At 42.8% G+C, this 22918-nt stretch overlaps 1 protein-coding gene across 1 annotated transcript in view; it reads right to left on the reverse strand.

The window, feature by feature from the left end:
* Positions 1–533: 533 nt before the first annotated feature.
* The window catches only part of LOC146808920 (ly6/PLAUR domain-containing protein 5-like), an 81588-nt gene continuing 59203 nt past the window's right edge, over positions 534–22918 (reverse strand). Inside the window, exon 4 of the mRNA XM_085614804.1 lies at positions 534–760. Coding sequence (XP_085470930.1) covers positions 534–760 — 227 coding nt within the window. The remainder of the gene's footprint in view (positions 761–22918) is intronic.

Raw genomic sequence — 22918 nt, forward strand, 5'->3', positions numbered from 1 at the left:
CTTAGGTTTGCAAGACATTTGAAGGGTCTGACAAGCAAAGTGTTTAATCTATAATACTTGAATGGATGACTTAACTAGGATTAACCTCAAATATTTAAAATACTCAATACTGAATAGTCTGCAGATGTTTTAAGGCTGGCCAAATATTTAGTGAGTTAAACGCTTAATGCTGGCATCTGCCGTGGATTTGAATCCCTGAAATCTGATCTCAGCCTTTCATCCTTAGGCATGAACCTTTCAAAGGTGCTTGCTCATTGATAAATCTGTCAAGTTCATCATGGTTTTGGTGTGCCACTGGCAATGAAATCTAGGAACGTGCTCTTATGTTCATCTTGCTGGTCCTGTCACATGTTTAAAGGAAAGAGTCCTACTTGATTTGAGTCTTGGTGTCCAGACAACTTGCTTTCCTTGCAATGCGCTTGACCGAATCTTCTTCACCGGTCACAGCTCGCATTTTACCGGTTAAAATGGGATTATCTTCTTAAAAATCATTTTAATTTTTTGGATCAGTTCCTTGTGTTTTCAGATGTCCTCTATAAACTGGTAATGGCCAACAGGGCAGCCGTTATGAATGGGGCAACATATATGGTTTCGCGGAGGCCTCTATTTGGAATGGGTGTATTGCAGAGGTTATCTTGACAGCAGGAGCCTGATTCATTGCGATTCAAATACTCGCCAATAACCCTGGAGAATCGCGCAGGGCACGGCGTGCTAGAGCATTTCCTTACAAAGTAGGATAGGGTGAAGTTGTGTTGGGTACCTGCAAGAATGGACCAGAAAGAAAAGTAGTTAAAAAAATGGTCTGTGTCAGAAAAGTATATATCCAACATGCTTCCATAAAGTACCCTTGGGTATGGGCTACTGGCGCCTTGAAATGTACCCACAAGATAAATGAAGCTTGACAACAGTAGTACATATACTTTTTGTTGTAATTATCTATATCTTTGTTTGTGAAGTGCCAGACTGGGATCCAGCTGTACATTCTTGGATCAGGGAAAACAAACATATACCCCTCATTGGCAGAGCCAATAGATCTTGGCTAATGAATATAGCTATTAGCTTTGCCAATGTCTTTTGGCCATGTTGCAGAGCAGCCCGGCGGCTGTGTAGTATGGCAAAAAGTTAGATAAAAGTGATACGATGCTGTCAGCACTGGCAGCGCCATTGCGCTTTTTTCTCATGGCGGGTAAGAGGGCAACACAGACAATGGGAGGGTGGAGGCTGCGACTGAAAAATCAACACAAACAATGGAGAAAGGAAGAAGATAAAAAAGAAGCAACATAGACAGGAGGAAAGAAGAAGCAGCAACATGGACAACGTGAAAGAATAAGCAGCAACAATGACATCAAGGATGAAGAAAAAGAAACATCATGGACAACGAGGAAAGAAAAACCAGAACGAGCAGTGGGAGGGCAGCAATTAAGATGAAACAAGCAGTACTTGGTCCTTGTTTCAGCGGAAAGATCAGGAAGTGAAGCTGACACAAGCTGGCCAATTAGGAGGCAGCAAAGAAGAGTGACAATGAAGGTAACAAATGGTAAGCAATTGGCAGCCTTTAAGCCCCTTGTAGAACACAGTACCCCTCGCTGCAAAAGCACTGGGGAGACTGCTACGGTGTCCGTCTGGGCCTTCAGAAATGTAAGATGTCTATATAGCAAAAGGTCCACAGACCAAACCATACCAGCACTGCGGGCTCATATTGGTCCCCTATGACCGGTCAGGGTGATTCAATGCACTGTATAGGGGGTATACAGCCTATCATGGGACTGGTCCTTGCTTCATTCTGGCAAATAATTACATGCATGTACTCACAGGAAGTGCCTTTTGTCATTGAATCTGACTTCACTGACCCAAACACCAAGATGTCCCTTCAGAGAACTTTGCATGTATTAAATAAAATGTTGGAAGTGTAGTCGATGGGCATGGGAACTAAATGGAGTAATACAAAACGAAAGCTTACATAGCACAAAAAGGATATTAAAATACCGATAATAACAGAATGGTTGTGCTAACTACTATGTTTTCCTTCGATGGTATAATGGGGTCTTCATCCAGCAATAGCTAGTATATCCTTTGTATTCATTTTAAAATGCAAGACCTGCTGATGTCACAGATTCCAGAATGGATACTGCATTGAAGTATTTTCATTTTCCATCTATTCCAAGGAGATCGAGAATTAAGGTATTTAGGAATGCAAGTGAATGTTTTATTGAAAACTGCCTGTCTTAGATCACCTCTCAACCTGTCACTCACTAAGTCCCTGTGGGATCCAAGCAGCATGAAAAAGCACAATAAAACATGGGGCATTTCAATATGAAAACTTAAGCCTTAAACTCCCCTTTTATTACATATAAATCTCCCCTAAGGTAGGCCCTAGTTAGCCCATAGTGCAGGGTGCTGTGTAATCAAAAGGTAGGACATACACATTTCATTTTTGCATATTCTGGTAGTGAAAAACACCCACATTCATTTTTCACTACTGTGAGGCTTACCCCTCTCATGGGGTGACATTGGGAATTCCTTATTACATTTTTAAACTGTAATTCCTGGTTAAGAAGGAGTGGATCTGTCATGGTTCATATCATTGGCATACTAAACTTGAATTTCTACCATGTTCCCTGGGATAGTTATGATTATAAGGTGTCATGATCAAACTGCCCATTCTGGCCTAAGAGGACTGGTAGCCTTGCAACAGTGAAAAACCAAAATGGTTGTAATTCACTATTAGGACATGCCACACACACCAGGGCATGTCCTATCTTATACTTACAATGCACCATGCCCTTGGGCCTACCATAGGGGTGTCTGATTTGAAGAAAAGGGAAGGTTTATGGACTGGCAAGTGGGTGCACTTGCCCAGTCAGCATGGCAGTACCGGACTGCACACAGGCTCTGCAATGGCAGGCCTTAGACACACTTTTACAGGCTGCTTCTGTGGATGGCACAACCAGTGCATTTGGATTACCAGCCCTGGGCACTCCTCGTGCACTGTACTAGGGTCTGACAGGTAAACCAAACCAGCCAATCATGGAATCACTAATCCATACATCAATTTATAATAGGGAGAGGATATGCACTTTAGCACTGATCAGCAGTGGTAAAGTGCCGAGAGTCATAAAACAGCCAACAGGTCAGAAAAAATATAGGAGGAAGGCAAAAAGTTCAGGGATGACCCTGCAAAAAGGGCCAAGTCCAACATCTAAGATAGTCCTGAGGTACCCCATATGGCAGGGTGCTGTGTAATCAAAAGGTAGGACATGTAGTTTTCAATTTTGCATGTCCTAGTAGTGAAAAACACCCAAATTCGTTTTTCACCACTATGAAGCCTACCCCTCTCATAGGTTAACTTTAGGAATTCCTTATTACACTTTTAAGCTGTAATTCATGATTGAGAAATAGTAAATCTATCATGTTTCATATCATCTGAAAGATGATGATAAATCGTCTTTACTGTTTAAGTCGAATTTATTACCATTTTACAAATGCCACTTTTAAAAAGATAGCAAAAGACACACAAATGATGGACAGAATGCAGAACAAATAAAAACATTCACCCTCAGTCAAGAAATCTGGGTTAAATCCATAATTCTTTTGCTCACCATGCCACCCCAGTTTAAACCTAGCCATATGCAAATCAGTCTTGACCCTGTGCCTCATGGGAACAGTCCAGCCCGAACTGCCAAGCCAGGTCCTTCCTGGACCGGAAACAAGCATTCTAGGACCGGTTTTGGGGTTTCACCCCTCATCAGCCAGGATAGCTTGATTCCAGTGGCACAGGGAGCCCAGGACCCACGTCTGGGCATACCTGGCGCACTTAGGGCGAGAAAGCAAAAGACACACAATTGATGGACGGAATGCAGAACAAATCAAAACATTCACCCCCAGTCAAGAGTTCTGGGTTAAATCCATCATTCTTTCGCTCACCATGCCACCCCAGTTTAGACCTGGCCATATGCAAATCATTCTTGACCCTGTGCCTCATGGGAACAGTCCAACCCGAACTGCCAAGCTAGGTCTTTCCTGGACCGGAAACAAGCATCCTAGGACCGATTTTGGGGTTTCAACCCTCATCAGCCAGGTTACCTTGATTCCAGTGGCACAGTGAGCCCAGAACCCACGTTTGAGCAAACTGGTGCACTTAGGGCGTGAAAGCAAAAGACACATAAGCGGTGGACGAATGCAGAACAAATCAAAACATTCACCCCCAGTCAAGAGATCTGGGTTAAATCCATCATTCTTTTGCTCACCATGCCACCCCAGTTTGGACTTGATCATATGCAAATCAGTCTTGACCCTGTGATTCATGGGAACAGACGAGCCCGAACTGCGATGGCAGGTCCTCCCTGGACCGGGAACAAGCATCCTAGGACCGGTTTTGGGGTTTCACCCCTCATCAGCCAGGATAGCTTGATTCCAGTGGCACAGTGAGCCCAGGACCCACGTCTGGGCATACCTGGCGCACTTAGGGCGAGAAAGCAAAAGACACACAATTGATGGATGGAATGCAGAACAAACCAAAACATTCACCCACAGTCAAGAGATCTGGGTTAAAGACTGATTTGCATATGGCTTAGTCCAAGCTGGGTTGGCGAAGTGAGCAAAAGAACAATGTATTTAACCCAGGTCTTTTGACTGGGGGAGAATGTTTGCATTGTCAGCATTCCATCATCATTTGTTTGCTGTAACACTTTTTGCCCTAAGTGGGATGGGTATGCCCAGACGTGGGTCCCTTGCTCAGTGTGCCATTGGATTCAAGCTAGCCTGGCTGAAGAAGGGGGACATACCCTGAAACCAGTCCCAGGATGCTTGTTTCCGTTCCAGGGAGAACCTGGCCTGGCAGTTCGGTCTGGACTGTTCCCATGGGGCACAGGGTCAAGACTGATTTGCATATGCCTGTGTCCAAACTGGGGTGGCATAGTGAGCAAAAGAACGATGAATTTAACCTAGGTCTTTGTACTGGGGGAGAATGTTTGCATTGTCAGCATTCCGTCCATTTGTTTGCTGTAACACTTTTTGCCCTAAGTGGGATGGGTATGCCCAGACATGGGCCCCTTGCTCACTGTGCCACTGGTTTCAAGCTAGCCTGGCTGAAAAGGGTGACATACGCTGAAACCGGTCCCAGGATGCTTGTTTCCGGTCCAGGGAGGACCTGGCCTGGCAGTTCAGTCTGGACTGTTTCCATGGGGCACAGGGTAAAGACTGATTTGCATATGGCTGGGTCCAAACTGGGGTGGAATAGTGAGCAAAAGAATGATGGATTTAACCCAGATCTTTTGACTGGGGGAGAATGTTTGAATTGTCAGCATTCCGTCCATCATTTGTTTGCTGTAACACTTTTAAAAAGATGACAATTTTCTGCTCTTAGACATGTGTTCCTGCAGCCTGTCTCCAATACACGTCTGGGGTGGGTGACAGCTGTACTTTGTGCATTCCTTCTAGTCAGAGACACACAAAGGGAGGTTAGACGTGCCTTATGGGCCATTCACATCCTGATGGGTCATCCTGGCCAGGATGGGAGGGAAGAGTTGACACACCTAAACAGGCTATGTCCTGCCCCAACACAAAGGCCTGCATATCCCTCTGCAGTGAGTCTGGAGACAGGGCTGAAAGAAAGGACCACTGTGCACTTCAAAGCGCCTTCTTTGAAGACACCCTCACTTCAAAGGCACAACTAGTTATAAGTACTGGACCTCTGACCCTACCAATTTAGACACTATTGAACGTGTGTAAAACTCTGCTAGAAAGAAGGACTGCGGTGCTGCTACAAGGACTGCCTCTCTGCTGGACTACTGCTCTGGAAGAACTGGTTTTCTGCTGTGCTGCCCTACCCTGCTGCTTGCTATCTTCTGCCATTCTGAGAAAGAATTGGGCTAACTGACTTGAGCCCAGAGGAATCTCAAAGGGCATGCTGGATTGCCTCTTGTTCTCAGACTCAGGGATATCAAAATGTTGCCCCTTGCTCCTGTACCTGATCGATCGTAAGTGGATCCAGGTGCTTGCTCCAGTGGAACTGACACATTCTCTGCTGCATGAAGCCGAACCAACGCATCACAATTTTTGTGGGAACAGAACTGGAGCATCACACTTGGAACCAGCGCATCACCATCAGAACCGACACATCTGGACCACTGCATAGCCGCAGTTGTAGCAAGAGCATATCTACGCATCCCCAAATCTGCCTGGAGAAACTCAATGCATAGGCTTCAGAACCAATGTTTCTCTGACCCAGCGCTTGGTCTTCAAAACCAGGGTATTGCCATCGGTGTGTGGAGAAAATCGATGCATCACCTCAACCTCGGGATCGACACTAATACATTGCCGAGCTGCACCGCACAATTCTCTGTTACGACCAGGACCAAGGTGCGTTTGTTCAGCAGGCCTTGCATGCCTCCCGTATCCGGCCCGCACTCCATCGCGGTCGGCCTAGACTCTTGACTTTGCCCTGGTCTGGGGCTTCCAGATAACCCTACAGGCGCTTATTGGTTCTAAGCGCTATTTTTACAATTATCGTTAACAATTCATATCTTGACTTCTACTTATTGGATTGTTGTCATGTTGGTCTTGATTAATTTAAAAAATCACAAACTATGTTTTCTAAACTAGAGTGGAGTTTTTTTGTGCTGTTTTTACCATGCTATTGTTTGAAGTGTTGCGCAAATACTTTACAGATTGCCTCTTAAGCTAACCCTGGTTGCTCTTTGCCAAGCTACCAGAGGGTGAGCACAGGTATGATTTATGACTTACCCAGACAAGGATTGTGGTTCCTGCTTGGACAGGGTGCAAACCTCTGCCAACCAGAAACCCAATTTCTAACAAGATATAGAAGGCTGTCGACCAGATGACCCCAAATTAAAACATAAAAAGTGCAAAGCGGATACCTTCGCTTGAAAGGGAAACAAACGATTCAATACGTTGAACAGCTGCGAGAATGCAGAGCAGGAAATGGCTGCCATCCTGTGGTTATATTTGGTATTACTGCTCACAATAGGTATTGTATTGTATTGTATTTCATTGTATATGGTTTTTATAGAGCGCGACTATCAGGCGACGGGTTGATGGAGCAGGGTTTTTTTCTTTAAAACCGAGTACCTGTTTCATTTTCGCATGTTATAATTAAAAGTACTACTGATTAATTAATAACTACTAAAAAGTTTGTCGAGTTTGGTTTAATCAATCTTATTAACAGAAGAATTACACGTGGGAACGCTATTGCATGGCTAAATTAATAAAATGAACTAAGTTAGTGTGCAAATTGACGAAATAGATGTTGCTTATGTGATGGTATTGTGTTTTGCGCTTATAATTAATATGCATTAATGGCTTTAGATGTTGCAAATGGCTAGATAAATACATACACATAAGGGTATTAGCAGGGGAATAACACTGTATAATCATTTCCGTGCAGTAATTCTGTTTTATGTCTTATTTCACTTAAGTTGACCAATGAGGCCTACCAAAAGATGGCTACCATCCGCAGCCTGCATTCGAGTAGATGGAAATTCTGCAAGGAAGCTTCACACTGCCTGTGACCTTGCACTTTTGATGAACTGAAAAGCCATGATCATGACGACAAGCTCAGGAAGTCTGCCAAGTGCCCTGAACATGGAATTTGTTGCAAACCTGAAATATTGAATTATGAACTTGTAATGATCCCACAACTGGGATACAATTTATCCAAAAGAGAAATCCGTAGAAGTAACGAATTAGTTATGGACCCCTTATTTTCTATTCATTATTTGGAAGGATCAATGTGTGAGAAAATCTCGCATTGTATTTCAATGTACCAAGACGACATTATTTTCCGCCATTCATCCGTTTTGCTCGATATGTTTCTAACATTTTAGAATGTAATTTTAGTATAAATATTAGTAGACTAGAGAGGTCTAGCGCCACTTCTTCCCGAACTGATGATCCGAGGTCCCGATGCTGACGGAGAGGACGGTGACTCTACATGACGGCTAGAAACTTTGATTGTCTTTCTGAGGACCGGTTCTGACTTAGGATCTGACATTTAGCCAGAATAGGTAAATATGAGAGAAATGGTTTTGCATTCAATTGGCTTTTCATACAATTTTAGATAAACAAATATTCTGTTTGAATTACTGTGTCGGGTGGTTATTTATGGTCATGTTTATTGAATTTATTTGTTTATTGTAAAGAAATGTTTTTCACCAGATCCATAGCAACTAGTAGATGCCATTGAGCTCAGAGTACATGCAGATTGGTTAGGTATCAGAAAGTGTTTCCCTTATACATGGCACGGATAAGAGTGGTAGGATGAATGTTGGTGTAATGGGCCCCACCAGCGTGTGATGTGTGTGTGCGTGTGTGACTGTGAGATCACTCCGTCCGTGGAAGTAGAGGGGATTTGGAAGCTCCGATCTGCACCAGTTTCTTGGTAGCAGAATGATGGTTAACTATTGTCTTGATCTGGTGAATTTGCATGTATATAGGCTTGTTGATTATTGATTGATATTTGTACTAACACTATATGTCGAAGTTGTATTGAATTTTATGTATTGTGTACGACTTCTGGGACGTAGGGAGTCGGTGACAGTTCCGTAGTAGGGCAGAGGGAGTGCTGCTCTCGTAAAAAGGCGGGATTGTTGGCCCTGCATGCAGACAGGGGAAAACGTGTGACAATTGAAGTTGTGCGTCGCATTGTCTGGGTTCGATGAGGTAGCATCGCCGTGTGTTGCCATTAGAAACATATTTTCTGTGTGAGAGAAGTGTATATGATAGCGAAGGTTATCTGTGAAGTTCTGGTCTTAGGTCTCAGGGATCCGTATGGCATTCCGTTAAAGCTTATCACTAGAAAGGTAATAGGTATTCTCTGAGCTTGTTAGAAGGACAGAGCAGAGGTAAGCGCTGTTTTGTTAACGTGTGATATAATTCTGTAGTAGGACAGACTGTTCGCTGTTCTCGGGAAAGACAGAATTCTGTGTGAATGTACTACATTTTCTGGTGCGTGAATGAGAAGGCATTCTGGTTAATTGTGAAACTATTAGGAGCATTCCGGAGAAAACAGTTAATTGGTGCTTGTTAGAAGGGTAGAGTAGAGGGATGGGCTACTTTATCAACGGAAGTAACGATTCTGTAGTAGGGCAGAGGTAAGCGCTGCTCTCGGGAAAGGCAGAATTCTCGTGGAAAAGGTCTTTTGCTGTTCTGTGGCTAGCGAAGCAGACAATGGAGATGTTTGTATGTTGTAACTAACAGACTCGTAGAAGTTGAAACAAAGTCTACCGAGTAGTTTTGTAAAGGAGGGGTAGACGAGAGAGACAGGAGACAGGAGCAGAAGCTACTGCAGCGACTGCTGACGTCAGGAAGACCGCGCTGTGATTGGACAGTGGGTTAGACCGGTGGAAGCACGGTGATTGGTGTGCTAGTGTACGCCGCGCTAGGATTGGGAGACATACAGGGTGACGTAGACGCTCCAGGATTGGTGCGCTGGTGTGAGTCGCGCTGGGATTCGTGGACGGAGTCAGTGACGTAGACGCTTCAGGATTGGTGCGTTGGTGTGAGTCGCGCTGCAATTGGACAAGAGATCGTACAGTTGTAGAAAGGACGAAAAGTTGCAGGAAATAAGAAAATGTATTACCACGCAGAGGACAAGAAAAAGAAATCCTTGTTTAGTAAGGTTAAGAACTGGTTCGACAAGGATAAGGATATTGTGACTAGGGAAGGACAGCTACTTCCCCCGATAAGAACCCCTGCATCCTTGATGGTTGCGAAGTATGGGTATCATACCTGTATTTGGTTAGATAACTGGGTGAAGTATACGAAAGAGGATGGAGTTTTAGCTTTCCCAGAACATGGCTCATTTAATCTGGCCATACTGAGGAATTTACGGGAACGGATGATGAGTCTAGAGCCTCGGCCTAGGCCGACGCAGTTTGAGGCATTGACTTAATGGGAAGATGAAATGCATGAACGAGAAAAACAGAGAGGTGGGGGAAGCTACAGGCATATGTTTGGGCGAAAGTATGATCGGGAAACCCATCATGACCGAATGAGACGATGGCGTGATGCCAGCATGACTGAGGGATTATATCCTGTAAAAACAGCAGAGGAGACGGAAGGGAGAAAGTGTACAGAGAAAGAACATAATGTAGAAACAAGGAGATATGGGGCGAATGAGTCTGATGACGATGTCCTAGAGGACATGCTCTATAAAAGACCACCCCCGTATAGACGAGAACCAGAAGTAGGAACAGCAGTGACCCCAATGAGAGACACCCTGCGGATTATTAAGACAGAGGGTACTACCCCTGGGTTGAAAAGCAGTTGTTCTCTGGCGGAAAGAGAAAGAGAGAGAGAGATAGAGAGAGAGAAAGAGAGAGAGAAAGAGAGAGAGAGAGAGAGAGAGAGAAAGGAAGAGAGAGAGAGAGAGAGAGAGAGAGAGAGAGAAAGAGAGATAGAAAGGGAGAATGAAATTGAGGATGAAAAGACCAGAGAACTAGCAAGAACTACCTTTGAACTGACAGAGAAAATCAGAGAACTGACTAAAAATCTTGAGGCAGTTACAGTGCCTGTGACAGTAGGCCCGGTTATGCCGATTTTTGACAAGCAGAGGACGGGCGAAAGTGGTTTGACAGTTCCATATGTGGGCAATAGATTGGTTGTTCCTCCGGAGCAGGCAGAAATGAGAACAGGAGAAACACAGTGGAGAACGGGAGAAAATCAGTGGAGACATACCATATGTGGAGGAGAATTGAGTGTGCAGACTAACTCAAGTTTGAATTCTGGATGTGTGGAAACGAACAGAGGATCAATTTTAGAACCACAAAGAGTGACAGAAACAGGGAGTGCAGAGAAATCCATGGGAATAACTGCTGAAGATTTGAATGATTGGCTGAAGGTTTTGCAGAGGAAAGAGAAAGAATCCCAGGGAATTGATGTAGCTAGGTTACGTATGGAAATGGAGGAGATGATTGTAGGAACAATCCCTACAGAAACGCTGAAAAATTATCAGGAAGGGGAGATCCTCTTCCTGTGCAAAAGCATCACATGGAGAGCAAAGAACATACATGACAGGTTGAAAGGAGTAGCCAGTGAACTGGTAATTGACATGGACAAGGTAAAAGCTTTACAAAAGCCTTACCGAGTAGATTTTACAGGTAAGGACATTGAGAATCTGAACAATGCAGGCCGAACCGGACAGATCAAGGAGATGATTGCTTTGTTGAGGAAATGGGGAGATGTAGAAAGATGGAAAGATAGATGGTACAGAAAGCGAGAGGATGGGGCAGATAGAGCTTACTCAACATTCCCTCTGAAAGAAAAGGAGAAATCAGTGACAGCTTACCCCATGAGGTAGATCCCAGGAGGTGGGTACGTACATGTCCCATGGACCAGACAGGATATTTTGTCCTTTACAAATGATTTCCCTCGACTAAGGGAGAAGCCCGTCGAGTGGTATAGACAGGTTGACAGATTTGTGAAGTTGTCAAAGGTGCTGTGGATTGACCTGAATAGTCTGTTTGATATAATTGTACCAGCAGACCTGTGGGCAGAATGTAAAATAGTCATAGACTGGCCCACTAAGGAATACCCAAGAGATCCAAAGACAGGAGCACCAGATCCGGAGGTCATGAAAAAGTACGAACAGGTTATGGCCTTCTTGAAAAATAAGGTACCCCCCAAGGAAACAGACTGGGTTAAAATAGATCGAACACATCAAGAAGTGAAAGAATCAGTCTATGCTTACTATGAAAGACTAATACTGGCTTTCAAACAGTTTAGTGGAGATGAACATCTGGTTGATAAGGACCTGAGGCATTTTGTATATAGATTTGTGTATGGCTTGCGACCTGAAATCAGTGAAATGATCAGGCAGCATACCGTAGACTGGCAGAGCAAAAAGAATGATGAGATCCTGAGACATGCAAAATACTTCAGTGATGAGATTGAGGCGAAGCAAAGGAAACTGAAAGAAAAGGCAATGTGGGCACAAGTGAAAGTTGCAGAAAGACAGGAAGCTCAGTTGGTTGAACAAGCAAATAACCCAGGAAATAAACCCAGGTTTGGTTCAGGAAAAGGGAAAGGAAACATTGAGGAAGCCAAGAAGAAGTTCCCATGTCACAACTGTGGAAAATTAGGGCACTGGAAATCCGAGTGTAAGAATCCACCGTCTACTAATGATGACAATCCATCATTGAATTCACAGGTGCAGAGTGAGGGGTGTGGTCAGCAGCAGCAGAAGGCTGTTAAGCAGCAGAATCAGGTGCCAAAACCACCCTTGCCACAGAGGAGAGGATCCCAGAAGTACAGCCAAGAGTCGGGGTTCTACGATGAAGAGCAGGTAAACAGGCCAAAACGCGCAAGCACTGTAGCTCAATATTGGCTGAAAAATGAGGGAAGTGACTCTGAGGGTGACTTCTGACGGTGCCGAAGAGAGGAGGAAGAGTGAATACTTGGCGCAACTCTAGAAATAGATCAGGCAGGACCTTTTGTAGACGGAAAAATCAATGGTGAAAGTGTTACTTTTCTAGTTGACACAGGAGCTACCACAGGAGCTACGAGATCAACTGTCAGGTCAGCTGATATAAAGAATCTTCCTCTCTCGGATGAAGCAATCCAAGTAGTTGGTGTGTCCAACACACAGATAAAGACTCATCTTACTGAACCAGTAAGGGTCAGAATAGGGAAATTCTCAGACATGCACCGATTTGTGGTGTGTGACACTAGTCCAGTGAACTTGCTAGGCAGAGACCTGCTGTGTAAGATGAATTGCACTATTTTCTGTACTCCAGATGGAATAACCTTTGAAACACCAGATGAGGATGTCCTATACAGAATGTCCATGGATAACAGGGAAAGTGAGGCTTTGGGGACATATGCTGTATTTAATACAGATGCATTACCCCCAGAATTGAAACAGACAGTGAAAGCAGCAGTTTGGGATTTTACTGGAGAAGATGTGGGCCTGATGAGAAATGTAGATCCAGTAAAAATTACTGTAAAAGAAGGAGTGGTTTACCCAAACATTCCACAATACAGACTGACACCTGAAATAATTGAAGGAATAACACCCATAATTGAGAAAATGATTCAGCAGGGGTGTTAAGGGAAATATTGAGCAGCCCATGTAATTCACCAATAATGGGACTGAAGAAACCTAATAGAAAGTTCAGAATAGTAAAGGATTTGAGAAAAATTAACAAGATTGTTGTGTCATGCTGTCCCATTGTGCCAAATCCATCAGTAATTTTGTATCAGATTCCCCATGATGCAGAATGGTATACCGTAATTGATTTGTGTCATGCTTTCTTTTCAATCCCGTTGCATCATGACAGCCACTCAATATTTTCTTTTAGATTTGGAGAACGGATTTTGGCATGGTGCCGAATTCCACAGGGGTATACAGAGAGCCCTTCAATATTTAATCAATTGCTAAAGAAATCTCTGGAAAGTCTAACAATGCCTGAAAATTCAGTCTTGGGCCAGTATATTGATGACCTGCTTGTGTCATCAAAAACCCGTGAAGCATGTGAAGTAGACACTATTGCTTTACTAAATCACTTGGCAGATGGAGGATTAAAGGTATCTCCAGCCAAATTGCAATTCTGCAAGAAAGAAGTCCAGTATCTGGGACATAACATTGAGAAAGGTCTGAGGAAAGTGACCATTGACAGGATTAAAATCATTAGAGGAATGAGAGCCCCAATGACACAAAGAGAAGTGAGAATGTTCCTGGGAATGGAGGGTTACTGTCGTCAGTGGATAAGTAACTTTTCCCTGATTGCCAAGCCATTAATTAAATTGACCAAAAGTGAGGTGAAAGACCCATTAGAACTAAACCCAGAAGAAATGGCTGCATTTAAAGAGTTAAAGGACAGATTATGTGAAGCCCCTGCCCTAGGAATGCCAGATTACGAAAAAGAATTTGAGCTGTATTGTAGTGAGAGAAATGGATGTGCACTTTCAGTGTTAATCCAGAAACATGGACGCCTGAGAAGGCCAATTGCCTACTTCTCATCAACACTTGACCCAGTAGCTGTGGGTTTACCAGGTTACCTAAAAGCAGTAGCTGCTACCTGTAAAAGTCTGGAACAAAGTGAGGGAATCATAATGGGATATCCTGTGCGGGTATTCGTACCTCATGATGTGGCAATCCTTTTAACAAGGAGCCGGACATAGTTCATGTCTCATAGTCGGCTGACTAAATATGAGAAAGTCATTCTTGGTGCAACCAATGTGAGCCTGGAGAGATGTGTGAATGTGAATCCAGCGACACTGTTGTCTGATGCTGAATGTGTGGGAGTGAGAAATGAAGTTGCTCATGACTGCCTGGATGTGCTTGATTACTGTACAAAACCAAGACCTGATATAAGAGATCTGCCACTGCCTGAGAGTGATCATGTGTTGTTTGTGGATGGATCATGCTTGAGAACGGATGAAGGAACATTGAGGGCTGCATATGCTGTGTGTATGGTTTCAGGAGTTGTGGAAGCATCACCTTTGAAAGGAGTTAAATCCGCTCAGGTGGCAGAATTGGTGGCACTAACAAAAGCCTGCAAAATTGGAAGAAATGTGAGAGTGACTGTGATGACTGACAGCCAGTATGGCTTCGGAGTTGTCCATGATTTTGGCCAGCTATGGCTACAAAGAGGTTTCCTGACCTCAAGTGGAACTCCCATAAAGAATGCTGAAGAGGTTGGAAAATTGCTGGAGGCGATACAGCTGCCTAAAGAACTAGCAGTAGTAAAATGTGCTGCTCATGGTCAAGGTGATGATTTTGTCACCGTTGGGAATAAATTCGCCAATGACATAGCACAATACTGTGCCAGAAACAATCATTCCATTAACCGGAGTAAAGAAAGAGAAATATCTTCTTGTTCCTTAATGTTTACTAATGAGGTGGGAACCTGGGAGGAAGTGAAACAGCTGCAGGATGAGGCAGGAGATGAGGAAATGAAAGATTGGGTGAAAGCAGGTTGTGCACCTAGAGAAAAAGATCATGTGTGGGTCTATAGGGATGGAAGACCAGTCATGCCAAATAGCATGCTATCAACAATGGCAAGGATGTATCATGGCCAAGGACACCTGGGGAGGGATGCTATGATAAGGGCTTTTAAGCAGACCTGGTATAGTCCAAAATTCAGGCTGATAGCAGAGAGTCTCTGTCAGAGATGTCTGATATGTCAGCAATTCAATCCTGGAAAGAAAACAGTGGTGAGCCTAGGAACAATAGGCAGAGAGGGAGGACCCTTCACAAGAATGCAGATAGACTTCATTGAAATGCCCCAAGTCAACAGATTGAGGTATGTCCTGGTGGTGGTCTGTTTGTTCTCCAGGTGGGTGGAGGCATATCCAACAAGAAGAAACGATGGGATAACAGTGGCCAAGCTATTGTTAAGAGAGTTCATCCCAAGGTACGGGTTCCCAGTAACCATTGAATCAGACAGAGGAGGACATTTTTATAATGAAATCATGGGTCTGATCTGTGAAGCATTGAGTGTACAGCAGAAGCTACATTGTGCTTACCGACCAGAAGCTTCTGGTGTGGTTGAACAAATGAATGGTACCATCAAAAACAGAATTGGCAAAATGTGCTTAGCCACAGGAAGGAAATGGCCCGATGTCTTGCCTCTAGTCCTGATGACCATTAGGTCTACTCCAGACAGAACAACAGGTTTGAGTCCACATGAAATTATCATGGGACGTGCTATGAGACATGCATTTGTACCAGTCAACAAGCTGATGACTATAACTGATTACATGATTTTGGATTACTGTAACGGCCTGGCTGACGCAGTTCATTCTGTGTTTCACCAGGTTGTAGAAGACGCCACCACACTTGAAAAGAAACCAGCTCATGATCTGAGCCCAGGGGACTGGGTAAGGATATAAGTCCACAGAAGAAGGAATTGCCTGGTTCCAAGGTGGGGAAGGCCAAGACAAGTCATTCTGACCACAACGACTGCTGTGAAGTGTGCTGGAGTGAAAAATTGGATACATGCAAGTCACACACTGAGAGTTCCAAATCCAAGAGACAGCACTGGAAAAGAATACTTTGAAGAATCAGATTCCAGTGATGATGCAGACAGCGAGACAGTAAGAAGGGAAAAGAATCCTGAAAGTGGGGAAAGTGAGTCAAGAGAAATTTTCATCCCACCAGAAGAGGTTCTGAAAAGGACAGTGCAAACCGCAGAGGCAAGTTCAGATTCTGAAGAAGTGCCTGAGGTTCTAACTAACAGTGACCAACACAAAAAGAAAGAAAGAAAAGAAAAGAACATTCCAACAGAAGTGACACCTGAATCAAATGAAGATATTTGACAAGTTCCACCTGAGATAAATATTGAAGGAGAAGGGACAGACAAAGTCAGAGAGGGACAGATTGCGGAAAAACCCCGAGGAGGTGTAGGGAACATTAACAACAAGCTAGGTGAAGGGACAAGTAGACAGCAAGAAGATTGCGTGTCGGAGACCCGAGGAGGGACAGAAGTAGGGAAATCTCAATTGGTGGAAAAAGAGACTGTTGGAGAAAAGGAAGTAGTTGGAGAAAAGAAAACTGTTGATGAACAAGAGGCAACTGAGACAGAGTCTGATGAAAGTGACAATGAGATACATGGAGGACGAGTTCTAAGGAAAAGAACTTGGCTTGGAGAAAGAAATAATAAAGAAGGAAGACAAAAGAGAAATGCTAAAGGAGATCTTTGGCACAATAAGATAAAGAGACTGAGGTATAGACTGACACGAGTTAACTCTTCGAAAGCTGAACAAGTGAACGAAGTGTCAAGTCAGAATCCAACGAAAGAAGAAGAAACAAAGATATCTGAGGGAACTAAAAGAAACAGAAAACCAAACCAGAGGTATAAGTCACCAGAATGGACGTATGTGGCACTGCCTGAACAAGGAGAAGAGGCAGACAGTCAAGGAAGTCCAGAGGTGGCTTTGCTGAAAGTGGTTGATGAAGAAGAAGCTGTGGGAATCCTGAGAGTTATTTTGTCCGACATTGGAGAAGAAACGAATGTTCAGGACTTAATACAGTTCGATGATGATGAAGAAACAGTGAAAAGTGATGAAAATCCAAATTGAATAGATCCAAAAAGAAGTTTGGAGAAGAAAGAAAATAGTAAAATTAAACTTGTAGATTGAAATAATCTGTTAGGTACTTGCTACCCTAAAGTTCGGTAGTGGAGTAGAAGAGGCTAAGTCAAAAGACACGGTCAAATTAACCAAATGGCTAACACTGAGAATAATAAAAGCAGATGTACCTTTCTGAAAAGATGGTGCAAGATGTGCTGCTGCTGTACAGGATTATTAATGCTGCTTTGGAGCGTGCTTGCTCTACTGATTTCTTTTAGAGTAACTATAGACACTTTAGAAGGACATACTGAGAACAGGACTAATATAGGGAAAAGTTCACAGAAAATAGTACCAACTAGAACTAGCAATGTACATATACATAAGGATAGGTCAATTAATGATTTTTCTAGCAATGTTTTTTCTAAACTGTTGTATGAATACGTAAAGACGATGGAAGTAAGGGATTGCTATGTTTGCATGCAATTACCTGCCTCTGTTTCGGAAGGAGTGACTTATCATCATCTTCCGGCTACGTATGGAATTTCATGTAGTGTGTTGATTAGTATATTTTACCAGTTAGGGAAATTAGATTATAATATGTCTAATGTAGATAATATTCTTGGGCAATTGCCTATGAATAAAGAACTGAATCCTGCAAAAGAAGCTAACACTTTAGGTGAGATTTTTTTAGAAACTAAAGAATTAACATTAGAATATGTATTTAGGAACAATTTAACTTGCAGTTTGAAGGGAGAAGAGAAGAATTTTCTAGACATGGTTGAGAGAAGAAGGTTGAACATGCACAAGAAAGCAGAAGGGCATAAAATGAGTGAAACCATGTGGGATATTGAGAAAGAAAAAGAATTGAAAAATGGAGCCAGTCCAACTATGGCTATAGATGCACCACAGAAAGGCAAACTATGCATTACCAGGAAGAGATCCCAGTATGATTATTATTTCATAGGGACTAGTGAGTGCCATGATACATACTTTATTGCAACCGGATGGGGATTTAGAGGAGGAGAAGATCCAGTTTTCCCGGGAGTTTATTATATTTGTGGGAACAAGGCTTATTACAGGTTGCCTGACCATTGGTTTGGCACATGTTATGTTGGCCTGGTCTTTCCAAAGATTTTTCATATGGATAGAGCAGAAAATGCTGAACAAACTAATCCATTAACACGCTATAGAAGAGAAACATGGACAGAAATTGTAGGAGATATTTTTGGAGCTTTAATTCCAGCAGTGGGAATTTCTTTAAATGCCTTTGGCATTCGGAAGCTGTCAACAGTGGTGGATCACTTGTCAACAAGCACCGCTGGAGGCTTTCTTTTGGTTAATACAGAAATGGTTGCTTTGCGCGCTATGGCAATGCAAAATCGACTTGCCCTTGACATTCTTTTGGCAAAAGAGGGTGGAGTCTGTGGAATGCTGAAAGTTCAACATTGTTGCACTTACATTCCTGACGAAAGCAAAGATCTAAAAGTTTATATCAAGAATATTACTGATTTGTATGAAGAATTAGTACCACTGGAAGCTGAAAGTATCTGGACTAAAATGGCTAATAAGATGATTGCTATTAAGAATTTTGTAGCTAAAATAGGTAGTACCATTTTTGGTAAGATATTATTTCCATTAACATGTGTAATTGTTGCATTATTGATCCTTAGATTAGGGTGTATGTGTTGTAGATATAGAAGAAATAAAAAGAAAATTACAAAAGAAAACGTTATAAAGAGACAAAAGAAACCAGAAAGAGATCCACAAGAAATAGAATTAGAAGAATTGAGGGAAAGCCTGTATATAGAAACTAAGAAAGAAGATGAGTTGGAAACAAGGGTTTGAAAAATGAACAAGAAGATATTTTGAATTCTTCCAAAAGGGGAAACTAAATTGATTTTTGGGGTTTTGATTTTTGTGGTGATAAGATATCACCAAAGGGGGGATTGATGAAGCAGGTTTTTTTTCTTTAAAACCGAGTACCTGTTTCATTTTCGCATGTTATAATTAAAAGTACTACTGATTAATTAATAACTACTAAAAAGTTTGTCGAGTTTGGTTTAATCAATCTTATTAACAGAAGAATTACACGTGGGAACGCTATTGCATGGCTAAATTAATAAAATGAACTAAGTTGGTGTGCAAATTGACGAAATAGATGTTGCTTATGTGATGTTGTTTTGTTTTGCGCTTATAATTAATATGCATTAATGGCTTTAGATGTCGCAAATGGCTAGATAAATACATACACATAAGGGTATTAGCAGGGGAATAACACTGTATAATCATTTCCGTGCAGTAATTCTGTTTTATGTCTTATTTCACTTAAGTTGACCAATCTGGCCTACCAAAAGATGGCTACCATCCGCAGCCTGCATTCGAGTAGATGGAAATTCTTCAAGGAAGCTTCACACTGCCTGTGACCTTGCACTTTTGATGAACTGAAAAGCCATGATCATGACGACAAGCTCAGGAAGTCTGCCAAGTGCCCTGAACATGGAATTTGTTGCAAACCTGAAATATTGAATTATGAACTTGTAATGATCCCACAACTGGGATACAATTTATCCAAAAGAGACATCCGTAGAAGTAACGAATTAGTTATGGACCCCTTATTTTCTATTCATTATTTGGAAGGATCAATGTGTGAGAAAATCTCGCATTGTATCTCAATGTACCAAGACGACATTATTTTCCGCCATTCATCCGTTTTGCTCAATATGTTTGTAACATTTTAGAATGTAATTTTAGTATAAATATTAGTAGACTAGAGTGGTCTAGCGCCACTTCTTCCCGAACTGATGATCCGAGGTTCCGATGCTGACGGAGAGAACGGTGACTCTACATGACGGCTAGAAACTTTGATTGTCTTTCTGAGGACCGGTTCTGACTTAGGATCTGACATTTAGCCAGAATAGGTAAATATGAGAGAAATGGTTTTGCATTCAATTGGCTTTTCATACAATTTTAGATAAACAAATATTCTGTTTGAATTACTGTGTTGGGTGGTTATTTATGGTCATGTTTATTGAATTTATTTGTTTATTGTAAAGAAATGTTTTTCACCAGATCCATAGCAACTAGTAGATGCCATTGACCTCAGAGTACATGCAGATTGGTTAGGTATCAGAAAGTGCTTCCCTTATACATGGCATGGATAAGAGTGGTAGGATGAATGTTGGTGTAATGGGCCCCACCAGCGTGTGATGTGTGTGTGCGTGTGTGACTGTGAGATCACTCCGTCCGTGGAAGTAGAGGGGATTTGGAAGCTCCGATCTGCACCAGGTACCTTGGCGCTATAGTACATGACTCATCATCAAACGGTAGGGGGAAAAACAAAAATACGTCAAGTGGGACAGTTCCAAGACCGTCAAGCTCTAGGGAACAGCCAGGTTTTAATCTTCTTCCTAAACTGCATTAGATCATGAGACTGTCTAAATTCCAAAGGAAGGCTGTTCCAGAGCGTAGCTGCAGCAAAGCTGAAGGACCTACCCCCTGACCTGACTCTCCGAATCTTCGGAACTTTCACCAGACAAGCAGTGGCAGAGCGGAGATACCTTGTTGGTGTATACCATGTAAAGGTCTCTTGAAGGGGTATGGGTCCAAGGCCGTGCAAGGCCTTAAAAACCAAGCATAAGGACTTAAACTAGACCCTCTGCATTGAAGGCAACCAATGAAGCTCTGCAAGGGCCAACGAGCCCGATGAACGTCGTGGTTTCATCAGAGCCAGTTCAGCCGCCACAGTTTGAACTCTTTGAAGACGTTCAATCATAATCTACTGAGGATGATACTACCAATGACCAGTGCTCTGGCCGTCACTGGTAGTACCGGGAGAATCTTCCTCAGAGCTCTGATCAGAGAAAAACAGTTCCCTACCACCTTGTTTACATGCATTTCCAAAGTTAAGGTAGCATCGAGCATAACTCCTAAATTACGTACAGCTTTGACCGGAACCATAGTAGACGTGGATGAAGGGGGCCAAAGATTTCCAGGAAAAGGGGGAGAAACCCTCCCTGTAGTACAGTATAAAACTTTGGTCTTATCTGAGTTAAATTGAAGTGAGTTAGCTCTTAGCCAACATGCAGTATCCTGCATGCAATCATGGAAGGCTGTCAAAGGAATCAACTGATTTCTCTCTAGGGAAAATAAGATTTGGGTGTCGTCGGCGTAGTTCACCAACTTCACACCATGTGCCTTTATAATTTCAATCAGGGGTCGCATATAAACATTGAAAAGAATAGGGCTTATTGCCGATCCCTGCGGGACGCCATGGTGAACATTGGAGAACTTAGATTGATATGGCGGGTGAGAGACCGCCTGACACCTATCAAAAAGATAGGAGCGAAACCTCTCTAGAGCCATCCCAGACACCCCAACTTCTTCCAGCCTGGTCAGCAAAATATCATGGTTGACCGTGTCGAAAGCGGCAGACAGGTCAAGCAAAATGAGAATGCCCAATTGCCCCCTGTCTGCCCGCAATTGGAGATCATCTAATACGGTCTTTAGAGCAGTCTCAGTTCCATGGCCAGGTCGGAAGCCAAACTGAACTAGCCTTAAGTTGGATTCCAGGAACTTAGACAAACTTTTGCTGACCAGTCGTTCAATGATTTTGATCGGGTATGGTAGAAGAGAGATTGGTCTATAATTAGCGGCGCAGGTCGGATCCAAAGTCATTTTTTTTCAAAAGTGGGGTAACCACTGCCCGTTTCCAACCCACTGGAACTAATCCAGAGGCTAAAGAGCTGTTACAAATCTGACGCAAAATGGGAAAGAGTTCAGAAAGAGTTCAGAACCCAGCTCCTTCCAGATTTTATGTGGAAAAGGATCCAAAGGGGATCCTGAAGACACATTTGCAGCAGTTCTATTAAAAATCTCCTCCGAGAATAGCTCAAAGTGGTTCAAGACGGATGTTAGGCCTATCTCTGTCCTTTTTACCTGTCCCGGTAAAAATAGGTTGATTATATAGTGACATCAAAAATATGTACACCAACAAAAATTGACACAAATATATTTTTTATACCCAGCACAACAGCAAAACAAAGTGGTGTTTACACTACATTGAGAACCTGTACCAGATGGTCTTCAGCAGGCAAGGAGAGTGGAAGAATTAGTGCTTCAATTCAGCATGATATCCCTAGACTTGACCCTATCATTAACCTATCTGATTATGATATGACCCTAGCAGAAAGGAAGGTGTTGGGAAAAGGTCTATCATTTGTCCCCACCGTGAAACCAGACTCCTTTACAATCAAACTGGAGATGCAGAAATTCTTTCGGAAGATAAGGTTGAAATACTACTTCAGTAAGAATATGTACAACCCTCTGCTCACAGCAACACCCTTTAGACCTACATCCACCTTCACGCCTGGGACGTACTTAATGAGCCAGAGGATTTTGTCCTTTGAACAAATTGTTCTCCAGAAAACTATGAAACTCTGGGAAGACAAGAAATACATTAAATACAATATTAGTAAGGACGGGAAGCTGGCACTGAACACCCTTCGCCAAAAACAATACCATCATTATCAAGGCGGCAGATAAGGGTGGAGCGGTGGTGGTATAGAACACTGTTGACTAGGTGGACGAGATTGAACAACAGCTGGGAGTAAGGGAAAGCTATCTTCCCACACCCCAAGATCCTACGGGTGAAATCAGATTACTAATTGAAAAGCTGACGGAAAAAGGAACCAAGGAAGGTTTTTTGAGTATACCTGAGAAAGAGTTCCTGAACAGCAAAGAACCAAGAATTCCCACAATATATACTCTCCCGAAGGTACACAAACACCTAGAGAAACCACCAGGGAGGCCGATTTTTTCTGGTTGTGGTTCTGTTCTCGAACCCCTCAACAAATTTATTGATCATTTCTTACAGCCCTAGTTGACGGAG

The sequence above is a fragment of the Triturus cristatus genome, chromosome 7 (genome assembly GCF_964204655.1).
Source record: "Triturus cristatus chromosome 7, aTriCri1.1, whole genome shotgun sequence".
Taxonomy (NCBI): Eukaryota; Metazoa; Chordata; class Amphibia; order Caudata; family Salamandridae; genus Triturus; species Triturus cristatus.